This window comes from Thalassophryne amazonica, chromosome 12, assembly GCF_902500255.1.
Source record: "Thalassophryne amazonica chromosome 12, fThaAma1.1, whole genome shotgun sequence".
Classification (NCBI taxonomy): domain Eukaryota; kingdom Metazoa; phylum Chordata; class Actinopteri; order Batrachoidiformes; family Batrachoididae; genus Thalassophryne; species Thalassophryne amazonica.
The window spans coordinates 85,760,355-85,783,232 of record NC_047114.1 but is presented as its reverse complement, the minus strand read 5'-3'; the positions used below and the strand labels follow the sequence as shown (position 1 = coordinate 85,783,232).

Below are 22,878 nucleotides of genomic sequence, written 5' to 3'. Positions count from 1 at the left end.
AAAGAAGACTATGTCCAGCTCTGAATCACTGTGGATCTTCACACATTTCATACTCACTGAGTCACTTCCACTTTCCCATGAAGAAATCAACATTGGCTCACATGCCGAACATGTGGTGCACAGTTCATTTTCATTGCATGTAACAGCAGTGGGAGTGCATCTTAAAAGAGCAAGCGTCCTTCTCAACATGTTTCACCCTGTACACGGCTGTATCTGTATTAAAAACACACTTTATAATTCAACCCATTGAGAACACTTCTCTCCTTTTAAGGTCACACTGTCAACAAAATGCGAAAACATCTGGACCCTGAGGTGAGTTCAATGGCAGCAAAGGTTTACACAGACTGGAGGACGTTCATTGAGGTGAATTCCAATAAGCCGCCTATTGAAGTGCGCTCCGACAGGCAATCCGAGGGTCTCAGGAGTAATGCCAGACGATTGATGGCTGATGCCCTGGAGGTCAAGGTAAGAAAAACCTTTTACTATCATTGCAAAAGTATCTACTGGACTTAACGCATTCCCTGTACCGAGCTTTATTTGTATTAAAAGTGACTCTTTAACTCTTAGTGTTGGTATTTTCTTTAAAAAATAAAATTGACACATTTACCTTCTCTCTGTAGGAGTGTGAATTAGTTAACCATTAAATACATATATGGAATAATGTGTGTGTTTGTTTTTTCTCATCTGCAGGAGGATTGTGGTCTTGTTGACAACATTGAGAGAGAAGTGTTCCATCAGAGCTCCAGGTTAGTCAGCGGTTCATACAGACGGACTGTTAGAGCGCTCGTCTTTGCCTTCAAACACAAGGTTGAGATCAGAACCCAAGTGAAGGACGGCACAGTATCTGTCAACCAGCTTGTTTGAAGTACAAGAAATAGCTGATGTTGAACTGTGCCGAGCTTCAGGCTGCACGGTGAAGACTTTTTGTTCCTTTACTTTAAATATGTCAACATTCCCAGTTGATACATCTTTTTTTTTGTTTTGGAACTTTGAATTATTGTTTGTTTTCAAACAGATCTATCATTTTTACACCTTTATGTCAAATGTGTCCCTCTTTTCCTGAAATGAGTCAGTTTCACAGCATAGATAGAAACCCAACTAGATAGTGACCCTCCAGCGAGAGCAAACCCCTCCGCCACAGGGCTGCTGTAGCAGTGAAGAAAGTAATTTGTGCTTCACTACAGCAACCTGGGTCTGACCTTGAATATGTTCAATTTCTCTTCAGGTCAGATTTGAAATTGCATTTTTTTTTTTTTGAAGCCCACATGTGACTTTCTCTCCATGTCTAATAGGCATGTCTGACAGTTAAAACCACTGTAAACAATCAAGGCTTGAACGATCTTGATTGTAACCTCCAAGCTCCCTCAAGGTCAGCTGCAATAGTGTATTTCAGAAGCCCATATATGACTTCCTGTTCAAGTCTAAGGCTCTGTTTAGTCACCATAAGCGATCAGAATTTGGGTTACCTTGAATGTGAGATTCAGGATTGATAAAGGTCATATTTTGACCTTGTGCTTTGACCTTGACTTTGACCTGGAACCTGAAAAGGTAACTGGGTTCACCCTTGAGTGGGACTTAATGTATGTACAAAATTTGGTTAAAATTCCTCAGTTAGTTTTTGGAGATATCATGCAAGCAGGTGAAAACAATAAACCCTCAGCTGACTGTGGGTGGACTTATGTCATCCCTGCAATTATTTTATCTCTCTCACATGCATAAGGTAGGGTTCGCATCAGGCAAAGCCTTCATGAAACAGGACTGTTAATCACAGCCTTTTTAAAACAAACCAACAACAGCAGCAACAAAAACCCCTTGGATTCCTTAGAGGAGTTTGAAAGGTATTTTAAAGATATTCTTTTGTGGCACATCAGTCCTGTTTTGGAGCTGCATGTAAATCATTGTCACGACTAACATTTGCTTTGCAAGTCAAATTGACTGTTTTTCCTATAATGTGCTGTTTTAAATGAACCTTCTAGAATATATGATGTAGGTGTTTTTAAAAAGCTCAATTTCGTACTTGTAGTTCTTTTTTCATGTATTGTTAAAGAAGCACCAGCCATATGATGGCTATCACCATGAGAATTACAGCCAGAACGCAGATGCTAATGAAGACAATGTCACTGAAGTCATGAGGCTCCGCCTCCTATCCGCTGTAGTTTCACCGCCATCCTTTTCTGCCTGCTTGGCCTGCTCCTCCAGATGGCGCTCTTCTTCTGAAATGATGGACACTGATGCTACTTTTCGCTGGGGCATCACACTGAACTTCGTATTCTTGCACATTCTGCTGCTTGCCATCAGAAAATCAATATAGAGTTTGTTGACCAGAACGGTGATGTTCTGACGTTTCCTGCAAGGATCAAGATTTACTGTGTTAACAGAATCCTTGGTATGAGGTCAAATTCTCATATAACAGTGGTTATCCAGATTTGAAGCATACTGCTATTTACATCCGCCATAATTATGTTGCTATGGCATATTTGACTATTGAATTCAAGTCAAGTCTGGAGCATATGCTGGTGCAGCGTGTCCCTGCATTCACCAAACACGGCACCAAATCGCCACATAAATCACCTCAAGGTGCTATACAAGAGTGAGGTCTAGACCTTACCCATCTCATGAGCAAGCACATTGGCAATGGTGGTAAGGAAAAACTCCCTCAGTGTTATTAATTGTTGGAAGAAACTTCAAAACAACAGGATCAGTGAGATGACCATCTGTTTCGGCCATACTGAAAAAAGAAGCAAGTCCTATGTAGGTCCTGAGGTCCATTGGTGCTGGTGCTTATCCCCAAACTCCCCCTAAGCGGAACACCAGTCTATGGTAGGATACTTCCCCAGCCAAGACTGGGACCCATTTACAGCTGGGTGGATTTGGATAATGCAGACAAAGTCCAGGTGGAAAAAAAAGAAGCAAGACCTGTGTAGGTCCTGAGGTCCATTGGTGCCAGTGCTTATCCACAAACTCCCCCTAAACGGAACACCAGTCCATTGCAGGATACTTCCCCAGCCAAGACTGAGACCCATTTACAGCTGGGTGGATTGGGATAATACAGACAAAGTGTCTTTTCCTAAGACACAGACAGGGGGCATGATGAATTGAGCCCAGGTCTACATTTGGGTAGTCCAGTGACAGAAACGTTGGCGCTAAACAACCACATATAAACTATTGTTCACATTGGCTAATTGAGATGGGAACAACAAGGTGTAGATTAGAGTCCCAGTAAAACAGACTGCATTAGCCAGATCACTCAGTGTGGCAAGAGATCTCCTAGAGCTCAACCCACAACCTGATGTACCTACCTCCAACCCCTTCCTAAGGTGCCCAATCATCCAGCAATTCAATTAAAGGGCCTTCTTATGGGACAAGCTAACAGCAGTTGATGCTAACCATTTGCAACAACTGCACTTAGCGTGTGCGATCAGGATCACAATGATTAACACTAATTGTTAGTGTTAATCGTGGTTTGCGCCACAGCATATGCTGACACCAACTAACACAGGTTTCAATTAACCATAGCTACCATAATCCTTTATACGTCAAACGTGTCTATCGATGAGCATGTCTGGCACAACTGGTACCGGTCCGCATCCAGAAATCCTTTAATAGCCAGAAAACATGTGTGAAATGACATTTGACCATTTTGGCTAATCACCTGGCCTGCAGTACCGCAGTTGACAAACCGAGCAAGTATCTTGTAGAACGTGGCCGTTAGTTGGGCAGCACAGGTTGGATCTCCCAAGTAGATGCTCTCACGGTCCAGCTGAGGGAGGGACTGCTGGGGTATCAAAATGGAGAATTCTGTTCTTGTGCAGCTAACGTTTACAGGTACCACTTGGATTATAGGAAAAAAGACAGTTTGTTTTTAACCACAACATATAAATGGCATGGAAAGATATTTCAAAATTTATAAAGCTACAGTGTGAAGGATTTAGTGTCACCTTGTAGTGAAGTCACAGATTACGTTTGCTGTGACCAGCCATTATATTGTTTCGCATCACATTTTCACTTCTTGGTGATTGGGGATTCACAGTCTCTTTCCTTGTCTTGGTCGTAAAGCAATATGTATGACCCTCAATTTCACAAAAATTAAGGTTCTCAAAGGTGTTAGCCTGCATGAGCAAACAGTAGACCCACACAGTGTATAGAGGAGCAACCACCAATTCCTCCTCTTCTTCAGTCTTCTAACTGTGCTTCAAAATGCAAAAGGCAAATTAAGTGTGTGCATTTTGGGCTACTGTATCAACGTGGCGCTGCAACATGGCAGCCTGCAGGATGGGTCCGCTCCATGTAGTTATGAAGGCCTCATTACCCAAGGCCATCAAATATGGCCATCAGGTATTGCGAAGGCTTTGCGTCCGTCCGTGTGTCCATGCTCCGCATAAGTCCACAGTCTTCAAATTCACAGGGAACATTCTTGGGACACAGACTTTGGACAAGTTGAAAGATGGCTAACCTTGACATATTTTAAGATGTTAAAAAGTTGCATTCTATTTCAGTCTGCTGTGTTTTGTTTTTGAGTGGCGGTGTGACAGCCAATCAGAGTAGAGCTGCACTGTGACATCAGTGGCTGGTTCTCCAAAATCCATTAATTTTGCGTGTTTATATACGTTTCCTCATATATTATGTAAAAGCTAGGGAAAAAATAAACACTTCTAAAGTCAAAAACGCTGTTATTGGAACCTAACACCCCTGAACATATTAACAAGACATTTCACGGACGTTAGCATGGTGACATCACAGGCTGGTAGCTAGCTGCAAAACGCTGTTTCATTTGTGTGTAAATATATCCTCTTTGTTATATACTCAACAAAAATATAAACGCAACACTTTTTGGTTTTGCTCCCATTTTGTATGAGATGAACTCAGATCTAAAACTTTTCCACATACACAATATCACCATTTCCCTCAAATATTGTTCCACAAACCAGTCGAAATCTGTGATAATGAGCACTTCTCCTTTGCTGAGAGAATCCATCCCACCTACACAGGTGTGCCATATCAAGATGCTGATTAGACACCATGATTAGTGCACAGGTGTGCCTTAGACTGCCCACAATAAAAAGCCACTCTGAAAGGTGCAGTTTTGTTTTATGGGGGGGGGGTGGGGGGGTACCAGTCAGTAATCTGGTGTGACCACCATTTGCCCTCATGCAGTGCAACACATCTCCTTCGCATCATCCGTGAAGAGAACACCTCTCCAACGTGCCAAACGCCAGCGAATGTGAGCATTTGCCCACTCAAGTCGGTTACGACGACGAACTGGAGTCAGGTCGAGACCCCGATGAGGACGACGAGCATGCAGATGAGCTTCCCTGAGACAGTTTCTGACAGTTTGTGCAAAAATTCTTTGGTTATGCAAAGCGATGTTCCAGCAAGCTTGTCGAGTGGCTGGTCCTCAGATGATCTTGGAGGTGAACATGCTGGATGTGGAGGTCCGGACTGGTGTGGTTACACGTGGTCTGCGGTTGTGAGGCTGGTTGGATGTACTGCCAAATTCTCTGAAATGCCTTTGGAACGGCTTATGGTAGAGAAATGAACATTCATACATGAGCAACAGCTCTGGTTGACATTCCTGCTGTCAGCATGCCAATTGCACGCTCCCTCAAATCTTTCGACATCTGTGCATTGTGCGTGTGATAAAACTGCACCTTTCAGAGGGCCTTTTATTGTGGGCAGTCTAAGGCACACCTATGCACTAATCATGGTGTCTATCAGCATCTTGGTATGGCACACCTGTGAGGTGGAATGGATTATCTCAGCAAAGGAGAAGTGCTCACTATCACAGATTTAGACTGGTTTGTGAACAATATTTGAGAGAAAATGGTGATATTGTGTATGTGGAAAAAAGTTTTTAGATCTTTGAGTTCATCTCATACAAATGGGAGCAAACCAAAAGTGTTGCGTTTCTATTTTTGTTGAGTATATATTATTTTGTTATATAGACTAAAAGATAGCAAGAAATAAACACTGTTTTTGTAACCTGGTATCACCTCTGGAGTCATTAACAAGACATTTTGCGAGGTTAGCATGCATGCTATCAACCACTACTCAAAGCTAGCTTACTATGGAGTTAAATTTGTCTCATTAATACTAGCAAATGCACAGAGGGTGATTTAGAAATATTCCTTGATTTGCACCAACTTCTGCTTTTGTCAAAAGCTCATGTACACGCAACCGCCTCTTGAAGACACTACGTAATAATGTTTTTGATTGATTTGATTGAGGGGCATTATTGAACATGTAAAAATTGTACGTAAGACCAGTGGATGGCACAGTTCCTTAGCAAAGCTAACTTTTTTCATTAGTGAATTTAGCTTTGTCCGCTAACATTGAAAACCATCTGCAGATTAATTTGGTTCCACTAAATTTAGTTCCACTAATTTTCAGTCCCTAACATTTTTTTGCTGGCATAGTTAAGGCCAAACAGTCAAACATTTGTAAACCCTAAAACCAAACATTATTCCTGTCTATTGTGATGTTTTGCAACAGCAGGTGCCTCAAGGAACTCAAGGAGCTGCTGGCTGCTGTATGTTGAAAATTTCATAAAATTTTTTTTTCCAGAATTTTTTTCTAAAATTTCAGTTATTTTCAACTACAGCAGGCAAGACAGTTGGCAGAAGACGGTAAATCGCAACATCATTTTCACTCATGGGTCACAACATAACTCTTCATCAACTAACTCATTCCTTGACTACAAATACACAACAAATGGTAGTAACACTAGCAACACTGCTAAACTAACATGTACTACAATAATAATAATAAAAACAAACAAACCCTAAACTCCCATAATGCACAACTTCCGTTTTGCTTACAATGCATTATGATCGCAGTGTATCTGCTGTTAAATACAGCATGTACATGCAAAGCTTTACTTTTTTCAGTGGAAAAGACACTTATTTTTGGAAGTTAAATTTATCTCAGTAATACCTGCAATGCACAGAGAGTGATCTACAAGTAGTCCTTTATTTGCACGTGTTGTGTGATCCACAAACAATTTCTGATTTGTACTTGTGTGTTGGTTTCGTATTTGTAAATGTCATTTTTACATTTGTAAAAAAAAAAAAAAAAAACAAAAAAGGCATTTGCAAAACTGAAAATTCTATTTGTGAAGTGTGACTCAGCATGTTTGATCACCGATCACATGGTTGGCTGCTATTCACACTGCATCCAGTAGATGGCAGTGTGAATAGCAGTGTTTTGTGCATTTTGCCTGTGGGGGAGGGGGGGGGTGATGAGGAGACTATATCCCAGAATGCCTTTTGGCGCCTGTGGTTGGTTTAATGCTCAAACCTTCAGAATTAGCGCATCAATTTAAAAGTGCAATATTTTCACTTTGTAAAAACGACAGAGTTGCTTTTAGTTGTTTGATAAACCTTTCTGGAGATTAGTCCTGTTTATAATGAAACCATATAGTGAAGTGCCAGTTGCGTTTGATCTACACTGGCCCACCGTCTGTAGCATGTGAGGTAATTATGATGTCTTTGCTACAGCTCACAGGGTGCTTAAAGACAAGAGAGCTGGCTCATTGTTTGTTTTGGCTTTGTGGTCATGTCGCATTGAATTTACTCAAAAGCCTCTGGGGTGCGTAAACTTGAAATTGGTTTATCAGTCACTGACAGTGTGCCCAGTCAATACTAAAAGTTAGTCATTAGCGGTTAGCTGTAACGTCCGCTAACCTTTTTTTTAGGGGGTTACCGCTTTAGTGTTATAAAAGTTAACTTTTCAGTTAGCAGATTAGCGGATCTCAAAGCTAATTTTTTAGTTTGCTGTGGCCACCGCACAACAGCTGCAAGTTATAAAGCAAACAATGCTCATATGGCTGAGGGTATTTTAGCATTGCGTAATATTTCTAAGCTTATGAAAACACATGGATTCATTATTGCAGTTTATGACACACTAATGAACAGGTTATATTCTATATTCCATTTGTACTAATTAACACCCTTAAATCCTGTACACTGTAGCTTTAAAGTGAGTTTAACATTTAAAGCGTGGAGGGATTATAAAGTTAAAAGAGTTGAGTAAACCAAGATTTATAATGTAGACATTAAAAGCAACAGTGAAGACAGGTGAAACTACAATTTTGCAACAACCTGTTAAGGTTATAATGAACTGAACATGAATCAAATTCCATTACCTCCAATGTAGGCGGCAGTGAAGCCTCTGTGAGCTTCATTTCTGTCCGTGCTGAGCACCACCAGTAACTTGTTAGTCTTTGAGATGACAGAAGGGGGGTGCTCTCTGCCACACCAGCGTCCCAGCAGGACATCAGTTTGAGTGTCCCCGTCATAAGCCATCACAGAGTCATAGTCGCACTTATCTGACAGACTGTTGCGGTCTTCCAAGTCCATGAAGGGGAAAAAGAGCTTGATCCGGTATCCAGCTGGTAGAGTGATGTTCCAGTGGCAGTTGATGTTGTTGGGGTAGATGTTGGGGAAATTTGGGCTGCTGAAGTTCCCACTTACAGTTGACAGGACCTGCTGACATTCACCTATGAAAGTGTTGAATAGGAGGATTTGACCATTTGGCGACTGTGACACATTTTGAAAGTTTGACATTTTAAACAGTCACATGGTGGTCGAGACAGGACAATACTAGCAAATGGAGAGGACCCCCCCCACACACACACAGACACACACACACATACAGTTGTATGCAAAAGGTTGGGCACCCCTGATGATTTCCATGATTTTCTTTTATAAATCATTGGTTGTTTTGATCAGCAATTTCAGTTAAATATATCACATAGCAGACAAACAGTGATATTTGAGAAGTGAAATGACGTTTCTAGTATTTACAGAAAGTGTGCAATAATTCTTTAAACAAAATTAGGCAGGTGCAAAAATTTGGGCACCCCAACACGAAAAAATACGAGGTCTGTTAGAAAAGTATCAGACCTTTTTATTCTTTTTGCATAACCTTTATGGATTTGAATACGTGTGATTGCATCAGCCAAGCTTGAACCTTCGTGCTCATGCGTGAGTTTTTTCACGCCTGTCGGTTGCATCATTTGCCTGTGAGCACGCTTTGGGGGAGGAGTGGTCCAGCCCCCTCGGCAGATTTTCATTGTCAGGAAAATGGCCGAGCGACTGCCGCTTTGCTGCATCAAAATGTTTTCAGAAACTGTGAGAGACAGCCAGGTAGAAACCATTCGGAAACTTCAGATGGCTTTCGGTGAAGATCTTATGGGCATCACACAGGTTAAGGAGCATTACAACCGGATTAAAGACGGCCCACAGCGGCTGAGGGCGTGCCGCGCTTCGAGCGGCCATCGACAGGCTGAAACGACCAGATCATTTTCAAAGTGAAGGCTGTGTTGATCCGGGACGTCGTCTGACTACCAGAGAAATGGCAAGAGAGGTGGACATAGCACTTTTTCGGCACATTACACTGTTACAGGAGATTTTGTAATGAAAGACATGCGGCGGAATTCGCGCGTCAGGACAGAGCAGCTAATGGCGAAGAACAAAAAGCACCTCCGTGTTGGAAGTCTCACGGGACATGCCCAGCTCTTCCACCATTCGGAAGATTCAGACGGCTTTGGGTGGCTTTTCAGTCGAGTGAGTATCTGAGAAATTGTCGAAGAGCTGAGCATTTCACAACATGTCCTGTGAGACCAACACAGAGGTGCTTTCGTTCCGCGCCATTAGCGGCTCCGTGGTGAATTTCTATGCTCCTGTTTTCATGACAAAATCTCCTTTAAAAGTGGAATGTGCTGGGAAAGTGCTATGTCCACCTTTTCTGCCATTTCTCTGGTAGTCAGACGACATCCCGGATCAACACAGCATTCAGTTTGGAAATGATCTGGTCGTTTCAGCCTGTCAATCGCCGCTCGGAGCGCGGCGTGCCCTCCGCCATTGTGCGCCGTCTTTAAACCGGCTGCACCACTCCTTAATCTGTGTGATGCCCATAAAATCGTCCCTGAAAGCCATCTGAATTTCCGAATGGTGTCCACCTGGCTGTCTCTCACAGTTTCTGGAAAAATTTGATGCAGCGCTGCTTCAGCCATTCAGACATTTTCCTCACAATGAAAATCCCATGAGGGGGGAGGACCAGTGCTCACTCAAAGTGTGCTCACAGGCGAATGACGCAACCGACAGGCGTGAAAAACTCACGCATGCGCACGAAGGTTCAAGCTTGGCTGATGCAATCACACGTGATTCAAATCCATAAGTTTATTGCAAAAAATAAAAAGGTCCGATACTTTCTAACAGACCTCGTACATCAATATTTAGTAGATCCTCCTTTTGCAGAAATAGCAGAACCTGAACACTGATAGCATTGTTAAGAAAGGGCAGCAAAGAACTTACCTTCTGAGGAAGCTGAACTCTTTTAATGTGAGTAAAACTATTTTAACCAATTTTTATTGTTCTTTTATTGAAAGTTTATTGACGTTTTCTTTTATCTGCTGGTTTCAGTCCCTGTCTGTGAAGGACAAAAACAAACTGCAGGGCATTGTCAAAACCTGTTCTAAAATTACAGGCGTTAAATTGAGAGACTTGCAGTCGCTGTGGGAGCAACAGGTGCTGAGTAAAGCAAAGTGTCTCCTGGCTCAGCCGCTCCATCCTTTGACTCCAGAATTCATCTTGATGCCTTCAGGGTGTCGTTTTTATATTCCAGCTCGGAAAACTAATCGTTTTTCAAATTCCTTTGTGCCTTGTGCTATTAAATTGATGAACTCTAAGGGGACTGTTTTTTTTTTTTTTTAAATGTCGTATAACTTTTATTGTTCCACCAGAGTTCCACTTGTAACTGAAATGGATGGTAGTATGTTGTGCGTATGTGAGAACTGTTCTGGAATGCTGCAAACGAACTGCTCTCTGGGAACAATAAAGTTTTCTGAATCTGAATAACAGCCTCTAAACGCTTCCTATAGCTTCCAATGAGAGTGTGGATTCTGGTTGAAGATATTTTGGACCATTCTTATTTACAAAACATCTCAGGTTTGTTGGTTTCCAAGCATCGACAGCCCGCTTAAAATCACAACACAGATTTTCAATAATATTCAGGTCTGGGGACTGAGATGGCCATTCCAGAACATTGTACTTGTTCCTCTGCATAAATGCCTTAGTAAATTTTGAGCAGTGTTTAGGGTCGTTGTCTTGTTGAAAGATCCAGCCCGGGCGCAACTTCAACTTTGTCACTGATTCTTGAACATTGTTCTCAAGAATCTGCTGATATTGACTGGAATCCACATGACCCTCAACTTTAACAAGATTCCCAGTACCTGCACTGGCCACACAGCCCCACAGCATGACGGAACCACCTCCAAATTTTACTGTAGGTAGCAAGTGTTTTTCTTGGAATGCTGTGTTCTTTTTTCAGCCATGCATACCGCCCCTTATGTCCAAATAACTCAATTTTAGTTTCATCAGTCCACAGCACCTTATTCCAAAGTGAAGCTGGCTTGTCCAAATGCGCTTTAGCATACCTCAAGTGACTCTGTTTGTGGCATGTATGCAGAAAAGGCTTTCTCTACATTACAGCATCATACAGCATCTCTTTGTGCAAAGTGCGCTGTATAATGAATGATGCACAGAGACACTATCTGCTGCAAGATCATGTTGTAGGTCTTTGGAGCAGGTCTGTGGGTTGATTATGACTTTTCTCCCATCCTTTGCTTCAGCTTATTGAGATTTTCTTGCCTGCCACTTCAGACCTTAACTAGTACTGTGCCTGTGGTCTTTCATTTCCTCACTATGTTCCTCACAGTGGAAACGGACAGCTGAAATCTCTGAGATAGCTTTTTGTATCCTTCCCCACACCATGAGTGTTGACAAGCTTTGTTTTTCAGTCATTTGAGAGTGTTTAGAGGCTCCTATGTTGGCACTCATTAGAAGAGATGCAAAGAGGGGAAACATTTGCAAATGGCCACCTTAAATACCCCTTCTCATGATTGGATTCACCTGTGTAAGGAGGTCAAGGGTCAATGAGCTTACCAAACCAATTTTGTGTTCCAATAATTAGTGCTAAATATATTTGTCAAGAAAATGACATGGTTTGCCCAAATTTATGCACCTGCCTAATTTTGTTTAAATAATTACTGCACACTTTCAGTAAATACTAGAAACTTCATTTCACTTCTCAAATATCACTGTTCGTCTGCTATATGATATATTTAACTGAAATTTCTTATCCAGACAACCAATGATTTATAAAGAAAAATCATGGAAATCATCAGGGGTGCCCAAACTTTTGTATACAATTGTAAATAACAATTCTACAACAAGTAGTTGCATAAAAAAATCCTACAGATTGAGAAATTTATTGCAAACATAGAAAAGACAAATATAACTTAAAGAATATGTAAACGTTTAAAAAACAGATGCATTGGAAATAGCCACAATACAGTGGAGGTATGAGCAAGACAAAAAGAGGTTTCCATATGGAAGGGTGTTGCTGACAGGCTGTTCAATGCATTGAAAAAAACAAAAAAACAACCAAGTTTAACAATTAAATCATCATTAAATACATTTACTCCCCTTTGTTGACCAGGTACGTGCTATAGCCCAAAGATAATGAAGTGCCACCATGCATCAGTAAAAATCCTCCAAGCAGAAACCTCTTATTGTGTTGTGGCTGCTTGCAACGCATGTTTTTGTGTAGGATACATGAATTTGTAACTGACAAGTTAACAAATGAAATTGTTGCACGTGCTGTAGCTTGTGTTTGTGCTCTTGTTTGCAAGCATTTTCTCAATTACAGCTCCCTGTTGTAGTATGGATGGAGGTATTTTATTTGTATTTGTGCTTTCTGCGTTTGCTGGTGTTGTCTTAATTTGGAAGTGTTGTGGCGGCCTGTCACGGCCACTGTATATTTATGATATTGAATGGCTGAACCCTATTTCATTTGTTGCAATTTTACCTTGCTGGTGTTTGCAAAGGAAAATTGGTTGAAGTGAGATATTTATTAGCAATCTGCCCATTTTCTCACACCTTAGCGGCTGGTGAAAAATAAGGTGAGTGAGTGAGCGGGTGTGTAAAATTGATCATGACATTTTCAGTGGCATTGAAATATGGGCTTTGGCTAGACTGCACAGACCTCCACATTATTCATGGTTGGCATGCAGTGCAATCTGTACTCTGTTTGTCAGAGAGCACTTTGTGTTGTGGGGTGGAGTGTTAAATTTGAATTTCATCAGATGTGATATTTGTGTCATTCTTCATAATGTGTCTTCTTTTAAACACCAGACGTTAGAGTTAACTTAAACACAAAAATAACGAACAGCCTTCTGCAGAAGTTTGCCTCGTCTCAACAGACAAATCAATGTATTTTATGCAATCACATCTCTTCAGTGAGTTGGTGAATTAAACACATTTTTAACAGCTTTGTGCACAGTTGTAGGTTCAGCTTCTAATTCTTGCAGAAACGCCACAAAAGGCAGAAGTCCAGGTGGAAAGCTCTGTTGTTTTTAGACTTAAAACCTTTCACATAAAACTTTCATACCTGAATAATAGTACGCTTTGAAGCCCGTCCTCCGATGTACAGTCAGACTTGAAGACAACCAGGAAGCTGGTTGGAAGTGGTGATTGTACTGGGGGCATTTTCCGCCCCACAGTATTTGCCAAGGTGATGATGGGTGACTGTAGGACCGTCAAATAGGGCAACAAAGTCAAAATTACAACCTTCATTGTTTTCCAGCTGAAAGTCCGTGAAGACGAGACTGACCACACTGGTTTTGGAGACATGGATGGTCCAAGAACAGTCTGCGTTGTTGTTGTATTCTTGAGGGTAGCCTGGACTGGTGATCATACCAGATAGGCCAGACAGGATACCACCGCACATATCTAAAAAAGGCAAACTCAACTGGATTTCATCTTTTGAAAAGAGGGTAACATTTCAGCCCACAGATAACATGTATGAGTTAACTATTTCAATTTCAATTCAATTTTCAATTTTTCATTTATATAGCGCCAAATCACAACAAGGTGTGCCCTCAAGGTGCTTCACACAAGTAAGGTCTAACCTTACCAACCCCCAGAGCAACAGTGGTAAGGAAAACCCCCTCTGAGGAAGAAACCTCAAGCAGACCAGACTCAGAGGGGTGACCCTCTGCTTGGGCCATGCTACAGACACAAATTACAAAACAATTCGCAAAACAAACATGTTGCTGGTGCACAGGACGGTTTCCGAAACAGATACCACACCCATCTCTGGATGGAGCCGCACCTCAAACAGAGAGAACAGAAAAAGCAGAATCAGGCATCAGACAACAAATAAGTATAATTTGTCAGCATTAAGCAAGAAGAAAACGCAGAAACACTAAGTGATCGCTGGCTACTAGCCCTAAGCTTCACAAAAAGACCCAGAACTTGAAAATCATACATGTTGTTTGTCCATTTGGCTGCTCCCGTTTTGTTCGGGGTCATCACAGCGGATACAGTCAGATCTGCATTGGTATTAGGCACAAGTTTTACACCGGATGCCCTTCCTAACGCAACTCCAGTTTTACCCAGAGAAACACACACAGCCGCTGCTGTTCCAAAGAGGTCTCCCATCCAAGTACTAACCAGATGCTGCACTACTTAGCTTCTGAAATCTGACGGGATCAGGCTTAGACAGAGCAGACCGGCTGCATGAAATAATACATATTCAGTTGAATTTGGAGTAATTTTTAAACACTTTAAGAAGCACCTTTAAATTAAAATATATGGATTTTGACATGTAATATTTTACCAATATACTCAGACCACTTGGGGTCCCTTATGGACCACCAATGGTTCGCAGACCACTCTTTGAGAAAGTCTGTCTAGAGCATACTTTCTATAAAAATCAAACATTTTGTGCTTGAAGTGATATTCCATAAATGTTTGACTGTAAAGCAAAGTTTTAGTGCAAGTCACATCTTTAAAACAAAAATATAAAAATAAGGCTGTTTGGTGGTGTATTGTTTTACACTGCAACAATTATGATCGTGCATCCCTTCATGGTTAGTAATAATACAATAACATGCTTTTGGAGGGCGGTATTCATTTTCTGAGTCCCTCCATTCATGCCCAGTCGCCCAAAATGACAGATATTCACCCGAGTTAGACGAGGGAGAATATCTGTCATTTTGGGCGACTGGGCATAACTCAGGTGAATATCTGTCATTTTGGGCGACTGGGCATGAATGGAGGGACTCAGAAAATGCATACCGCACGACAAATGCATGTTATTTGCATTATTATCACTTTTAACTGAGATACACAACACGTAATGCATACATAAAAAGTTGGCTCACTTTTAACTTTTGTCGTGTCGGCTGGCACGCACTACTCTCCAAATTCGGCAGTGCGTCCTCATCAAGCTGGCTGCTTTGGCTGCTGTTCATTGTCGTACTATCCATGAGAAAATCATCCGAAATATCCATATTGGGACCAACACACACTTCTTGGCTTTTTATCTTTTCCTCTGCGGACAGCTTTTTTTTTTTTTTTTTTTTCCCCCCCCTCTGAGGACAGTTCTTGTGCTGCGCGCACTATGACGTCATTTGTTACTCGCACAGCGGGCGGGTATGCCAATACTCGTTTGCTACTGCGGCGGGTATAGCCAGGTAGCGTCGACGTAAATGTACGCTACCGGCCTAGCAAACGCCTCAGTAAGTGATGATAATAATACAATCATGCTTTTGGAGGGCGGTATGCATTTTCCAGAGGCCAGACGTCCATAGCCGGTCGCCCAAAATGACAGATATTTGCCGAGTTAGACTTTAACTTTTGTCGTGTTGGCTGGGGCGCGCTGCTCTCCAAATTCGGCAGTGCGTCTCATCAGCTGGCTGCTTTGGGCTGCTTGTTCATTGTCGTACATCCATGAGAAAATCATGCGGAATATCCATATTGGGACCAACACACACTTCTCTCCTTTCCATCTTTTCCTCTTCGGACAGGTCTTGGGCTGCGCGCTATGACGTCATCAGTTTACGCACAGTGGGCAGGTATCCGGATACCCGCCTGCTGTGGGTAGCTGCGGGCAGGTATAGCCAGGTAGCGTAAATGTAAATCTACGCTGCCTGAGTAAGTGATAATAAAACTGCTGCACTGATTTTCATGACATTTTTTTTTAGAGTGGTGGTGCACAGGCCAGGGAAGAAGCAAATATTATGTGTAGTGGAATGAAATAACGGGATACATAAATTTTTTTTCTGATATAAAATTTCAAGCTAGGCTTTTTAAAACTAAAAATGTAATTTGCTAAAGTAATCATGAAATTTGATGGACAGGTGAGGCATGGGCTGGAGTGGATCTGGATAACGGGAAAGATCCAGATTCAAGAATTTATTATATATAGACATACACACCACATGTATGTATACTCAACAAAAATATAAACGCAACACTTTTGGTTTTGCTCCCATTTTGTATGAGATGAACTCAAAGATCTAAAACTTTTTCCACATACACAATATCACCATTTCCCTCAAATATTGTTCACAAACCAGTCGAAATCTGTGATAGTGAGCACTTCTCCTTTGCTGAGATAATCCATCCCACCTCACAGGTGTGTCATACCAAGATGCTGATTAGACACCATGATTAGTGCACAGGTGTGCCTTAGACTGCCCACAATAAAAGGCCACTCTGAAAGGTGCAGTTTTGTTTTATTGGGGGGGGGGGATACCAGTCAGTATCGGGTGTGACCACCATTTGCCTCATGCAGTGCAACACATCTCCTTCACATCATCCGTGAAGAGAAAACCTCTCCAACGTGCCAAACGCCAGTGAATGTGAGCATTTGCCCACTCAAGTCGGTTACGACGATGAACGGGAGTCAGGTTGAGACCCCGATGAGGACGACGAGCATGCAGATGAGCTTCCCTGAGACGGTTTCTGACAGTTTGTGCAGAAATTCTTTGGTTATGCAAACCGATTGTTCCAGCAGCTGTCCGAGTGGCTGGTCTCAGACGATCTTGGAGGTGAACATGCTGGATGTGGAAGTCCTGGGCTGGTGTGGTTACATGTGGTCTGCGGTTGTGAGGCTGGTTGGATGTACTGCCAAATTCTCTGAAACGACTTTGGAGACGGCTTATGGTAGAGACATGAACATTCAATACACGAGCAACAGCTCTGGTTGACATTCCTGCTGTCAGCATGCCAATTGCACGCTCCCTCAAATCTTGCGACATCTGTGGCATTGTGCTGTGTGATAAAACTGCACCTTTCAGAGTGGCCTTTTATTGTGGGCAGTCTAAGGCACACCTGTGCCCTAATCATGGTGTCTAATCAGCATCTTGGTATGATACACCTGTGAGGTGGGATGGATTATCTCAGCAAAGGAGAAGTGCTCACTATCACAGATTTCGACTGGTTTGTGAACAATATTTGAGGGAAATGGTGATATTGTGTATGTGGAAAAAGTTTTAGATCTTTGAGTTCATCTCATACAAAATGGGAGCAAAACCAAAAGTGTTGCGTTTATATTTTTGTTGAGTGTATGTATGAATGTATGTATGTATATATATCAAAAAGCAATGAAGTGCTTTTTGTGAAACGTGATGGAAGGTTTGGGGATAAGCCAATGAACACTCCATTAAATTTTGAAGTACAGACAGATAACTGGGTAGATTCAGAATGTTTTTCACTTTCTTTAACTTTTGCATGCTGGAGTATGACCTTTGACAAGTTTGTCAATTTCTCAACAGAAAATCGGGTAAATATCTTAATGATTCAGCACGGTACAAAGAGTTTTGCTGTACAGTGTATCCTGAAAGTGTTCATAGCACTTTACTTTTTCCACATTTTGTTACATTATAGCCTTATTCCAAAATGTTTGAAATTCATTATTTTCGTCAAAATTCTGCACACAGTACTCCATAATGACAATGTGAAAAAAACTTCTTTTTTGAGAATTTTGCAAATTTATTAAAAATAGAAAACTAAGAAATAACATGTACATACGTATTCACAGCCTTTGCCATGACGCTCAAAATTGAGCTCAGGTGTTTCCCTGTTTCCACTGGTCATGCTTTCTACAGCTTAATTGGAGTCCACCTGGGGTAAATTCAGTTGATTGGACATGATTTGGAAAAGACACACACCTGTCTACATATAAGGTCCCACAGTTGACAGTGTGTGTCAGAGCACAAACCAAGCATGAAGTCAAAGGAATTGTCTGTAGACCTCTGAGACAGGATTGTGTGGAGGCACAAATCTGGGGAAGGGAACAGAAACATTTCTGCTGTTTTGAAGGTCCCAGTGAGCATAGTGGCCTCCATCATTCATAAATGGAAGAAGTTCAGATCCACCAGGACCCTTCCTAAAGCTGGTCCACCCATCTAAACCTGAGCATTCGGGAAGAAGGGCCTTAGTCAGGGAGGTGACCAAGAACTCGGTCACTCTGTTAGAGTGTCAGCATTCCTCTGTGGAGATTAGAACCTTCCAGAAGGACAACCATCTCTGCAGCAATCCACCAATCAGGCCTGTATGGTAGAGTGGCCAGACGGAAGCCACTCCTTAGTAAAAGGCACATGGCAGCCCACCTGGAGTTTGCCAAAAGGCACCTGAAGGACTCTCAGACCATGAGTAACAAACTTCTCTGTTCTGATGAGACAAAGATTGAACTCTTTGGTGTGAATGCCAGGCGTCATGTTTGGAGGAAACCAGGCACCATCCCTACAGTGTAGCATGGTGGTGGCAGCATCATGCTGTGGGGATGTTTTTCAGCGGCAGGAACTTGGAGACTAGTCAGGGTTGAGGAAAAGATGAATGCAGCAATGTACAGAGACATCCTGGATGAAAACCTGCAAAGATGTCAAAGGAATGGCTTCAGGACAATTCTGGTCAAGCCAGAACCCTGAAAATTGCTGTGCACCGACACTCCCCATCTAACCTGATGGAGCTTGAGAGGTGCTGCAAAGAGGAATGAGCAAAACTACCTAAAGATGGGTACACCAAGCTTGTGGCAACATATTTAAGAAGACTCGAGGCTGTAATTGCTGCCAAAGGTGCATCAACAAAGTATTGAGCAAAGGGTGAGAATACTTGCGTATGTACATGTGATTTCTTATTTTTATTTAATTTTTTTATTTTTAATAAATTTGCAGATATTAAAAAAAAAAACCTTTTCCTTATTTCATTATGGGGTGTTGTGAGTAGAGTTTTGAGGGGGAAAATGTATTTATTCCATTTTGGAGTAAGGCTGTAACATAAAATGTGGAAAAAGTGAAGCACTGTGAATACCTTCCTGATGTACTGTATACTGTACTGTAGTGTGCCAAGCAGTGTTGGCTGCTAGATGCTTTGGAAAGAAAAGAAACAGACAAACAAGCACAGTCTAAGCTGCATGCACCATGAACAACATGTACAGCATATGTATAATCGAAATTATACATATAGTGATCAGATGATTCACTACGACAAGTCTAGAGGGATCCAGCATGTGACAGACAAGCTTCACGTGTATGTTCAACCACACTGGCTCCCAATTTTCATCATCCATTCAGCAGACTTCCAGCAAATGGCAAGTATATCACCAAATTTTAATCCATTTATCCTCATTATATGCCCTTTTAATGTAGAACACATACAAGGTAATGGCATTTATCATTTTTGTGAGCGTTTAAAGCTTTGAAATATATTGAGATTGTATGATAGATTCAGGCACAGATGGTGGGAAGGGAATAATAAACCTTGATATGTTATCTCTCCTTGGCAACTGTAAATGTATCAAACAAGTTGCATGAATTATAGTTACCTTTCCTGTAACCAACACTGAACCCATGGTGGGCCACATGGCGGTCTGAATGGAAGATGATGGACATGACGTTCCAGGACGAGGTGAATTGCGGTGGACAGATATCGCCGCAGAACGTTCCAAGGAGGTTTCCCTCATCTTCAGGTATGCCATTATAGATCTTGATATAGTCATATGCACAGCTGGCGTGGTACTCTAGCTCAAAATGGTAAAAGGTGAGGAGGACAGAGGAGCCCTCGGCCACCACAATTAGCCAGGAGCACTCAATGTTGTAGGGATACAAGCCTGGAAAGTTAGGACTGGAAATATTCCCAGATGGAGCAGATAGGATTCCTCCACATTTGAGCCCTTGTGGGGAAAAAAAAACAGTTGCATTCAGCTTGCATCAAATGCATCAAACAGTCTGCTGCTAAAATTTATACTTCTTTACTAGAGCCCAACTGATAAATTGACTGGCCGATGATATCAGCAGATATGAGCTTTTCACCAACATATCAGTATTGACGTTATTTTTGCACATATCAAAACTTTTTTTTTACAGAATAAACAATACAGAAAAACAATTTTTGGAAATGGTGTCATTATGCAGTTTGTCCAGCAGAGCGTGGCGATGAGAGTAGTATGGCTGAGACCCCCATCACCCTTTGGTCACATTAGTTTAGGGTGACCAAACATCCTGTTTTCCCAGGACATGTCCTGGTTTCTCTCTGAAGCCAATCGGAATTTGTCTTTGGTAATACATAGGATTTGGTAAAATATAAATTTTCTATCATAACAGAGGAAGCATACTTTTAATTTATTGAAATTATAAGGCATCTTTCAGTAAACTTTGTGTATCTCACTGCCGGGCCGAGTGTCCTGGTTTTTCAGTACTCAATATATGGTCACCCTACATTAGCTACAAGAAGCAGGGAAGATGAACAACTGCCATTCATTTTCAATCAGAAAGAGGAGACAAGCGGTTGCTGTATTGCCAGCTAGGTGGGGCCAGATAGACGGGAAGTCGGTTTCATGCAAATGTGCAAATGCTGGGCGATGCAACACTACGGCTTCCAGTCCAAGTGAAGGCAGTGTGACAACAGCATGATATACATTGGTTGGTTATGTTTATAATAAAGTTCATGTTTAAACTGCAAAACCTCAAGCCTCAGTTTTTTTGTCAAGAAGGTTTGATAAACAAATGCTTTTATGTATATATCAGTAGATACATCGGTATCATAATTTTTTTTTACTCCCTGGTAGGGATGTGGAGATTAATCGATATGAATCGGTATCTAGATACAAACGTATGCGATGCGTGTGTATCGATTCATTCAGTGTGCATTGATTCAATTGATGGATAAAATTGCAATGGATCGGTTGCTGCGATCGACCCCTCCACACACACACACACACACACACACACACACACACACACACACACACACACAGACATTGAATGCACCACGAACGGAAGCCTGAAAGCAAAGCACATTTCTACTGCAACAAATCTATTTCAAAATGGAGGCCCACGACAATGGCGCAAGCACTTTTGAAGCACCTAAAACATTTAAGGAGCTTGGAATTATTTTGGCTTTAAAAAAAAAACAAAAAAAAAGATGGGAAACTTGCCAAGATGCTGGTCATTTGGAAAGAACAACAAAACTGGTGAGAAAAGTATCTCAAATTACTTTTGCCAAGGTGGTACTCTGTCAATGAGTTGGGGGAACAGAAATGCTTTTTGAGAATTTGTTTGTGCATTCCTTGGTACAAAAATTAAGTATTGTTCATACACTTCCAGAATGTTTGCGCGCAGTGTAGATAATATTATTTGAATCAAATTTGGTGCTAAATTGACAAGTAAGTGGCCATTGGCTGAAGTCAGTGGAGGGCACTTCGGTTGACGTCACTGGTTGGGGTCATCCTCTGCTGGGGACGAGTGCAGTTTACTGAGCTCGCTCATTGAAGTTCTGTTAGTCTTGCCAAGAAACAGGTGGAATATGCCGGAAAGCTGCGCATGTTGGCAAAGCCACAAACGGAGGAACAAGGGAGACAATATTTCCTTCCATAAGAAAGTGGTTTTGGTTATTCTTGTCACTTTGTCCATGGCATTTGGTTGATAAACAGGTGTATGTTTCGTGAATCCCCATGCATTAACATTTGGGAACTTCATCAATATTTTGCTCGGTTAGGAGGCATTATGTCGCTGTCCGTGAAGGGACATTTGCATTTAGTGGGCAGCATTGGGAGTGCAGACTCTAGTAGTCATATACTATAACCTCTTTGTTGGTGCATCTGGCAGGGAATCTCAGATCAAAGCTCATCTTCCCCACAACCAGTGACGTCACCCGCCTGACCTGCATAAGTGGCGGCAGCCGGTCGATGTCAAAGCCTCCCAGACCACGACTAAAATAAGGTTTTCTGTAGATGTTTTTTTGGTCTTCAGTGTTTCTTGAACTATCAAAAGAAAGCATTTTTTGTTTATTCATGCTATAAATAATCCGTGGGCATTTCTGTTCCCCTTTATGCCACCAAATCGCATCGCATCGAATCAGGAACAGGGGTGAATCGTATTGCATCGTATCGCTATATGTATTGTATCGCTGGTAGTGTGTTAAGATGCTTATCAAATAGTTGTCAGTGATGAGATTCACATGCCTACTCCCGGTATCATTATCTTATCCTCCCCAGCAAAAAAACAAAAATCCATATCGGGCGGGTCTACGCTTTATTTAGACCCGAGACAACTTTTTAAAGCATACATGCTGACACTGAACAAACATAAAATCAAGGTTGAACTTTATGTATACAGTGCCTTTAAGATGGAGCACTGCCATCACACACTGTTTGCTCCATCTAGGTAAAAATTGCAACTCACCTATTTTGAAATCAGCCTTGTCAACAGCCAGCAGGAAATGAATCAGTATGGTCGTCGCCCAGAGACTCATGTTGTTATTGGTGATTCGGCTTTTGTCACACCTCGGCTGGAATACCGGCGGAGACCGACCGCAGCAGTATCAGAGCTTCCAGCCTTAAGACGTCAGCGCGGTGCCTGCAGATGTAATAGCACTTTGAAAAATTCATCCACTCCCTGAATATGCCACCTGACACCGAGGCCACACTTTGCTCTCCCCGCTAAATTTTAATGACCGATATCCAATGAGCACGAGCGGCTTGTCAAGACACTGTTTGGAGAGATGGCATACATTTTTAATGATTGTCACA

General features: G+C 41.8%; 2 protein-coding genes across 2 annotated transcripts in view; one reads left to right on the top strand and one right to left on the bottom strand.

Annotated features, from left to right (window-relative positions):
• The window catches only part of tceanc2 (transcription elongation factor A (SII) N-terminal and central domain containing 2), an 11,930-nt gene extending 8,085 nt beyond the window's left edge, over positions 1–3,845 (top strand). Inside the window, exons 4-5 of the mRNA XM_034182896.1 lie at positions 272–465; positions 691–3,845. Coding sequence (XP_034038787.1) covers positions 272–465; positions 691–864 — 368 coding nt within the window. The 3' untranslated portion in view covers positions 865–3,845. The remainder of the gene's footprint in view (positions 1–271; positions 466–690) is intronic.
• LOC117521570 (CUB domain-containing protein 2-like) lies at positions 3,504–22,878 on the bottom strand. The gene is given in 6 exon segments (XM_034182893.1): positions 3,504–3,831; positions 8,141–8,494; positions 13,450–13,476; positions 13,479–13,790; positions 19,675–20,022; positions 22,532–22,878. Coding segments are annotated over 6 exon segments (1,413 nt in total). The 5' UTR covers positions 22,602–22,878; the 3' UTR covers positions 3,504–3,529.